This window comes from Lactuca saligna, chromosome 6, assembly GCF_052625555.1.
Source record: "Lactuca saligna cultivar CGN05327 chromosome 6, ASM5262555v1, whole genome shotgun sequence".
Classification (NCBI taxonomy): domain Eukaryota; kingdom Viridiplantae; phylum Streptophyta; class Magnoliopsida; order Asterales; family Asteraceae; genus Lactuca; species Lactuca saligna.
In genome coordinates this window covers 79,255,508-79,263,918 of record NC_136422.1, presented here as the reverse complement: position 1 = coordinate 79,263,918, position 8,411 = coordinate 79,255,508, and the positions used below count along the sequence as shown (strand labels likewise).

The window sequence follows — 8,411 nt, the reverse complement described above, 5'->3', positions numbered from 1 at the left end:
CAAAAACTGCATGCTCTTCGATTATTAAAACCCTCAATGCTCGACTCTAAGCATCGCCTATAACACTAATGCGACGACTTATTTATAGAGACATGAAGGATCAACTCGTACTTGAGTCAAACAACACCAAGGCAGGCACATAATTCAGAAGAAAAGTACCTATACTAAGCACGATATAAGTATAAACAAATCATAATAACAACATGAATAAAGAGATATTGTTAGATGCATTTCATGCATTCATTTTGTAGTTTTAATGCATAAAAGTGCATTGCATTTAGGTTTAAACTCATGCTTTTTTGCATATTTTTCAAGATTTTTCATGATACAATTCCATTCATACAGTTCTGTGATATTTTAGGGACTTTTAAAGGTAGGATCTTAGTTGAATTAATGAATAAGAGATATGGTCGAAGTTTTGGAACTATTGGATCATTGAGGAGGAATTTATGAAGAGAATAAAGTTTTTGGCTTTATAGGAGTTTACACGGCCGTGTAAATGTAAACCTTGAGTTTACACAGGCTATGTAAACGCATACTCTTTGGCAATGCACTTCGAAGACCTGGCCGATTTGAGCATTCTACTTTTTTTGTATTTACATGGCTGTGTAAATGGTCAGTTATAGTTTACACAGGTCGTGTAAACACATCGTCAGATTTTAAAACAGTTTCATCCTCTGTAAAAAGGAGACAACTAGTTCCAGAGGAAGTGAGGTCATATTTTGGAAGAAGAGAAAGGATTTTTGGGAGATTTTGGAAGTTGATTAACATTTGGAAATACTTTAATTTGCATTTTATATGTCAAATTGAGGATTAAACTTGTTGAATTTGTAGTTTATGTTAGACATATGTGGCTGATTTCTTTATCATTTATGATTAAGAGTTCTTAAGTATTTGTTGTTAGGTTGTAATTACACTTGACTTGTGTTTAACATCTAGTAAGCTTTGATTTGATCTTAATTATGTGTTTGATTGGTTTTCTTTATTCACTTGATAAATGAATTAGGGTTCTTATCAATCTAGTTAATCAAAGTATAAAATTCATATATGTTTTATGATTTGGTGTTAGTGACATGCACTTAATTGGTTGTATTTAGATCAAGATAAGTGTAATCAAGTATTAAATGTTCATAATACCAATTCTAAGAGGAATGTTGAACATTGTTGGTGATTGTTGTAAGAACTCAATGTCATTTAATAATTTGATGCAAGAACTTATTTGAAGTGAATCAATTAAATGAAGTTTAATTTCAAGAACATGTTTTGAATAAAACATTTTTGTCAACATAGGTATTAGAGTTTATTAATATCTAAATTATCAACCTAGATTAAACATGAGTCATAAATATATTACATCTTTCAATATAATACATATATACGAATCAGAATCAGAAATGTATTTCTTTTATTAAATTTTGTCTTCAATCTTATTTCTTTATGAATTTCAATTTTAGTTTAAACATAATCCCCCATTTTAATATTGTTTGTATAATGTGTGAGAATATGGCTGAATAAGGAGTGTCCCGTATTCTCCTGGACCGACGTTGCTTAGTCTATACTATCTTTAGTGTATGAAGTAGCAATGATTTGAGTTTTATTGTTATTATTACTCTATACTGATTGTTTATGCCAAGATATTTTCACACAGCTACACCTTTACCAGTTGATTTGGAGATAGAGAAATCTGCAAAACAAAGAAGGAAGCAAGCCAAGCTTTTAAAGAAACAACAATTCGGAGCTTCTTCATCAAATCCATCAACCACATCTTCACCAACATCCAAAAGTACCACCCCACCATCTTCACCTACTCCTACCATGGTAGACAACTGTGGGGGAAACCAAAATCCTCCAAACCCACCTTTAAACAAACCTTTAGACAATGGGCCACTCAAGATGTCACCCAACAACCTTTGTGCATTAATTACCTTGCAACAATAAACTTTGAACTTAATTCTGGACTCATCCATTTGTTACCTTCATTCCATGGTCTTGAGAATGAAGATCCACATAAATTCCTTAAGGAATTTCATGTTGTCTATATGGGTATGAAGCCACATGAAGTTACCGAAGATCAAATTAAGTTAACGGCATTCCCCATTGCTTTACAAGATTCAGCCAACGAGTGGTTATATGACTTACTACCGTGGTTAGCCACAACATGGAATGAAGTTTCAAGGATGTTTTTGGACAAATATTTTCCAGAAATGAGAACTTCAACTTTACATAGAAATTTATTGGTATCAAGCAACAAAAGAGAGAAGCCTTGCATACTTACTGGGAACGGTTTAAGAAATTGTGTTCAAGATGTCCAAAACATGGGATTTCAGATTATCAATTGTTGTAATATTTTTGTGAAGGAATGTCATCTTGGGATAGGAAATTACTCAATGCATCAAGTGGTGGGTCATTAGTTGATAAGACTCCAACAGAAATCAAAGCTCTTATCAAGAACATGGCAGAAGAGTCCATGCATACAATTCAAGAAGAGGAATGGTACAATGATGCACCAAGAGGAGTGAAAGAAATTTCTACCCCAAAAATTGAGAGTTAACTTTCTGAGTTGACTAAAGTAGTGATGATGGTTGCAAAGGAAAAGGGTGTTCAAGCACCAGCTGTTAGACCTTTTGTTATTTGTACACAAGTTGGACATCCCATTGATATGTGTCCGATGTTACAAGAAGATGTAGAGCCGGTTCAAGCTATGGGATTTTCTAGTCAACAACAAGGAAACTTCCATCCAAGAATTAATCCAAATTGGCATCAACCCAATGCCAATTTTCAACCAAGGTCACCACCTTTTCAACCAAGACCTCCATTTCAAAATCAAATGCATCACCAAAAAAATTATCAACCACATTTCCAACCAAATCAACCTCCTCATCAATCTCAATTCCAACCTCAAAATGTGCAAGAAGGAAGCAGTTCAAGCGGATCGGGAATGTCTTTGGAAGACATTGTCAAGAGTTTAGCCACAAGTACTCAAACATTTCAAAATGAGAGCAAGGCGAGTATTAAGAATTTGGATCAACAAACGACTCAACTCGCCACTTCTGTGAGTAAATTGGAGTCACAAGGCAAACTACCGGCACAAACTGAAAAGAATCCAAAGCATAGTGCATGTGCCATCACTATGAGAAATGGAAAAGAATATGAAGGTCCTAAGATGACTAAAGAAGAAGAAGAGAAGGGGCTACATAAAGAAGAAGAGAAGTCAAAAACACCTTCAAAGCAAGTTCCTATTGAAACAAAAGTCACTCCTCCTCCATTTCCTACAAGGTTACGGAAGTCAAAACGTGAAAGGGAAGACAATGAAATCCTGGAAATGTTCAGAAAGGTTGAGGTAAATATTCCTCTCATTGATGTCATCAAAGAAGTCCCTAGGTATGGTAAATTCCTTAAGGAATTATGCACATCCAAGAAAAGATTGAAAGGGAATGAAACTGTCAAAGTGGGTGAAAATGTATCTGCAGTGTTACAGAAAAGATTACCTAAAAAATGTAAGGATCTGGGTGTTTTCACTGTTCCATGCAAATTAGCTAACCTTCATGTTCCACGAGCAATGCTAGACCTTGGAGCTTTTATCAATGTTTTTCCATATTCTATTTTCAAGACCTTAAATCTTGGCAGATTAAAGAAGACCGGGGTAATCATTCAATTGGATGATAGATATTTAGTACATCCAAAAGGTGTGTTAGAGATCTATTAGTCCAAGTGAATGAGTTAGTATTTCCAGCACATTTTTATCTCCTTGACATGGATGAAGATGACTCACCAAATTTGAGCTCAATTCTTCTAAGAAGACCCTCTTTCAAAACAACTAGTATAAAAATTGATGTTTATGATGGTACATTATCCATGGAATTTGATGGAGAGGTGATAAATTTCAACATCTATGATGCTATGAGACATCCAAGTGATATTTCATCTTTTAATTTTGTGAATGTCATATAACCACTAACTAAAGAATGTTTTGATTTGTCCAAGCTTGACGTGTTAGCACTCATTTTAGACATGAATCTTCAAAAGGAAAGAGTGGAAAAACTTGCCAAGCAATTTAAAATTGACGAAGAGATTTTGGAAGTTGTATCTTGCAAGGATGAAAAGAAGAAAATAAGGTTTGATGTTCCAAAGCTGAAATTACCAATATCTAATGAGAAACTTGTTCCTTCTATTGTGCAGGCACCATAATTAGAACTCAAAACTTTACCCGAGCATCTCAAGTATGCGTATCTTGGAGAGAAATAGACAATACCAGTTATCATCTGCACAAAGTTACCAAAACAAAAGAAGAAGAAGATCTTGTCACCACCTTAAAAGAGTATAAGGAAGCTATTGGGTGGACTATAATCGACGTCAAAGGGCTAAGTCGTTCTCTTTGCATGCACAAGATCCTTATGGAAGAAGATTTCAAGCCTTCCCGAGAAGCACAACGGCATTTGAATCCTCCAATGATGGAGGTTGTGAAAAATGAGATTTTAAAGTTGTGGAATGAGGGGATGATCTATGATATATCAGGTAGCAAGTGGTTAAGTCCAGTCCAAGTTGTACTCAAGAAGACAGGTATTACTGTTACAAAAATTGAGCAAGGTGAATTCGTCCCCACCCGTGTGCAAAACGGGTGGAGAGTTTGCATTGATTATAGAAGAGTCAATTCCTCAAATCGGAAAGATCATTTCCCACTTCCCTTTATTGATCCAATGTTGGAAAGGTTAGCGGGAAAAACACACTATTGTTGCTTGGATGGGTATTCCGGTTTTCATCAGATACCCGTTGCACCCGCGGATCAAGAAAAAACCACTTTCACATGTCCCTTCGAAACATTTGCATATAGGTGGATGCCTTTTCGAGTTTGCAATGCTCCCGCCACTTTTCAAACGTGCATGGTAAGTATTTTTTCTAGAGTGTGTTGACGAGACTATTGAAGCTTTTATGGACGATTTCACATTTTGTGGTAATTCTTTTCATGAGTGTTCGGGCAATTTGAATTTTTTTTTTTTGCAAAGATGTATGGAGACCAACCTTGTTTTGAATTACGAAAAGTGTTCTTTTTTATGGTTGGTAAAGGTCCCATACCTGGTCATGTTGTGTCTTCTATGGGGTTAGAGGTAGATAAAAAAAATGATATCATTAAGTCTTTACCTTATCCCACTTGTGTTCGTCAGGTACGTTTGTTTCTAGGTCATGCACCAATACTTCAATCACTGGATTGGAGTTTACCTTTCAAAATCATGTGTGATGTCAGTAATCATGCAGTTGGTGTAGTGTTGGGGAAAATAAAAGATCGAGTTCCTAATGTCATTTACTATGCCTAAAAAACACTTGATAATGCACAAGCTGACTACTCAACAACTGAAAATGAATTGCTTGCTATTGTCTTTGATTTAGAAAAATTTCGTCGAAATCTGCTAGGTTCTAAAGTTAGTTTTATTCTGATCATGCAACAATTAGATATCTACTTGCAAAGAATGATTTGAAGCCTAGATTCATTCAATGGGTATTACTCTCGCAAGAGTTTGATATTGAAATCAAGGACAAGAGCGGAAAGTCAAACCTTGTAGCTGATCATCTTAGAAGGATTGGTTCTCCCGATGACTCAACTCCCATTCATGATGCATTTGCCGATGAGATTTAGCAAAGGAGTGGTTATATGACTTACTACCGGGGTCAGCCACAACATGGAATGAAGTTGGAAGGATGTTTTTGGACAAATATTTTCAAGAAATGAGAGCTTCAGCTTTAGGTAGAAAATTATTGGTATCAAGCAACAAAAGAGAGAAGCCTTGCATACTTACTAGGAAAGCTTCAAGAAATTGTGTTCAAGATGTCCAAAACATGGGATTTCAAATTATCAGTTGTTGTAATATTTTTGTGACCGAATGTCATCTTGGGATATGAGATTACTCAATGCATCAAGTGGTGGGTCATTAGTTGATAAGACTCCAACAGAAATCAAAGCTCTTATCAAGAACATGGCAGAAGAGTCCATGCATACAATTCAAGAAGAGGAATGGTACAATGATGCACCAAGAGGAGTGAAAGAAATTTCTAACCCAAAAATTGAGAGTTAACTTTCTGAGTTGACTAAAGTAGTGATGATGGTTGCAAAGGAAAAGGGTGTTCAAGCACCAACTGTTAGACCTTTTGTTATTTGTACACAAGTTGGACATCCCATTGATATGTGTCCGATGTTACAAGAAGATGTAGAGTCGGTTCAAGCTATGGGATTTTCTAGTCAACAACAAGGAAACTTCCAGCCAAGAATTAATCCAAATTGGCATCAACCCAATGCCAATTTTCAGCCAAGGTCACCACCTTTTCAACCAAGACCTCCATTTCAAAATCAAATGCATCACCAACAAAATTATCAACCACATTTCCAACCAAATCAACCTCCTCATCAATCTCAATTCCAACCTCAAAATGTACAAGAAGGAAGCAGTTCAAGCGGATCGGGAATGTCTTTGGAAGACATTGTCAAGATTTTAGCCACAAGTACTCAAACATTTCAAAATGAGAGCAAGGCGAGTATCAAGACTTTGGAGCAACAAACGACTCAACTCACCACTTCTGTGAGTAAATTGGAGTGACAAGGCAAACTACTGACACAAACCGAAAAGAATCCAAAGCATAATGCATGTCCCATCACTGTGAGAAATGCAAAAGAATATGAAGGTCCTAAGATGACTAAAGAAGGAGAAGAGAAGGAGCTAGAGAAAGAAGAAGATAACTCAAAAACACCTTCAAAGCAAGTTCCTATTGAAGCAAAAATCACTCCTCCTCCATTTCCTACAAGGTTAAGAAAGTCAAAGAATGAAAGGGAACACAATGAAATCATGGAAATGTTCAGAAAGTTTGAGGTAAATATTCCTCTCATTGATGCCATCAAACAAGTCCCTAGGTATGGTAAATTCCTTAAGGAATTATGTACATCTAAGAAAAGATTGAAAGGGAATGAAACTATCAAAGTGGGTGAAAATGTATCTATAGTGTTACAGAAAAGATTACCTCAAAAATGTAAGGATCTAGGTGTTTTCACGGTTCCTTGCAAATTAAGCAACCTTCATGTTCCACGAGCTATGCTATACCTTGGAGCTTCTATCAATGTTTTGCCATATTCTATTTTCAAGACCTTAAATTTTGGCACATTGAAGAAGACCGAGGTAATCATTCAATTGGATGATAGATATTTAGTATATCCAAAAGGTGTGTTAGAAGATCTGTTAGTCCAAGTGAGTGAGTTAGTATTTCCAGCAGATTTTTATGTCCTTGACATGGATGATGATAACTCACCAAATTTAAGCTCAATTCTTGTAAGAAGACCCTTTTTGAAAACAGCTAGGACAAAATATGATGTTTATGATGGTACATTATCCATGGAATTTGATGGAGAGGTGATAAATTTCAACATCTATGATGCTATGAGACATCCAAGTGATATTTCATCTTTGAATTTCGTAGATGGCATAGAACCATTAACCAAAGAATGTTTTGATTTGTCTAATCTTAACGTGTTATGTCACACCCCCGAACCAGACGACGGAAATGTTCGAGAGCTCACGTGACTTTAATTGAATATCATCACAATGAACATACATGAATCATAACATAAATGTCACCATGCATCAATATATTACAACTGGAATTATTCACATCATGTACATTGTTTTAACGTTACACATTTATAGCATAAATTGTTTGAGTACATTTAACAACATAACATCTAACATTACTTCTTATTACTCTTCCGCTCACATGTTACCTGAGAATACAAGTGATTTTGGAAAAACATCAACATATGAAATGTTGGTGAGTTCATAAGCAATGTTGTGATAAAATGATTTGTGTAGTTTGTAAAACCCAGAAAATCCGATATTTTCTGAAAAGACTTTTGTTTATCAAAGTGTGAAGATCCATAATTTGATGCATGAGTGATTTCAAAAACATATATATAAAGGGTATTTTGTATTATAGTTATCAAATTTCGAACGAGTAGTATTGAATTCCCCGAAAAACTCGATGTTTTCCGATTGTTGAAATGTATTCATGATTACTGATTTTTGTATTGTATTAACGAATGAATACTGATTAATCCACATTGTATATTGTCCTAATTTTGTCTACTTTGATTTCTCGTAAGCCTTAACGAACGAAGAAGGGGAGCATTATGTCCCACTACTATCGTAAGTACCTTAGGCTGTCGTGGATACGAAAGACATGATGGTCCAACTTGCATGTGATTATTGTGACCTTAATAACTTTTCTAACAGGACACTTTGGCCCACTAGCACATAAAAGCTATTGAAAGTCCTTTTATAAAATATTGGGTCATTGAAGGCCCAATAACATATAAGCGTTGTCACTTTAGGCCCAAAGATCATGTTGCTGGGCTTACAAGGCCCAACAAGCATGAT

The 8,411-nt window shown here is 35.5% G+C and overlaps 2 protein-coding genes across 2 annotated transcripts; both read left to right on the top strand.

Annotated features, from left to right (window-relative positions):
- Positions 1–2,578: 2,578 nt before the first annotated feature.
- LOC145002749 (uncharacterized) lies at positions 2,579–5,632 on the top strand. Its single transcript, XM_078961951.1, has 4 exons — positions 2,579–3,686; positions 4,180–4,883; positions 5,004–5,162; positions 5,465–5,632. The coding sequence occupies exons 1-4, from the start codon at positions 2,579–2,581 to the stop codon at positions 5,630–5,632; spliced, it is 2,139 nt and encodes a 712-aa protein (XP_078818077.1).
- A 1,048-nt stretch (positions 5,633–6,680) lies between these two features.
- LOC145002748 (uncharacterized) lies at positions 6,681–7,562 on the top strand. The gene has a single exon (XM_078961950.1). The coding sequence runs from the start codon at positions 6,681–6,683 to the stop codon at positions 7,560–7,562; it is 882 nt and encodes a 293-aa protein (XP_078818076.1).
- Positions 7,563–8,411: the final 849 nt, after the last annotated feature.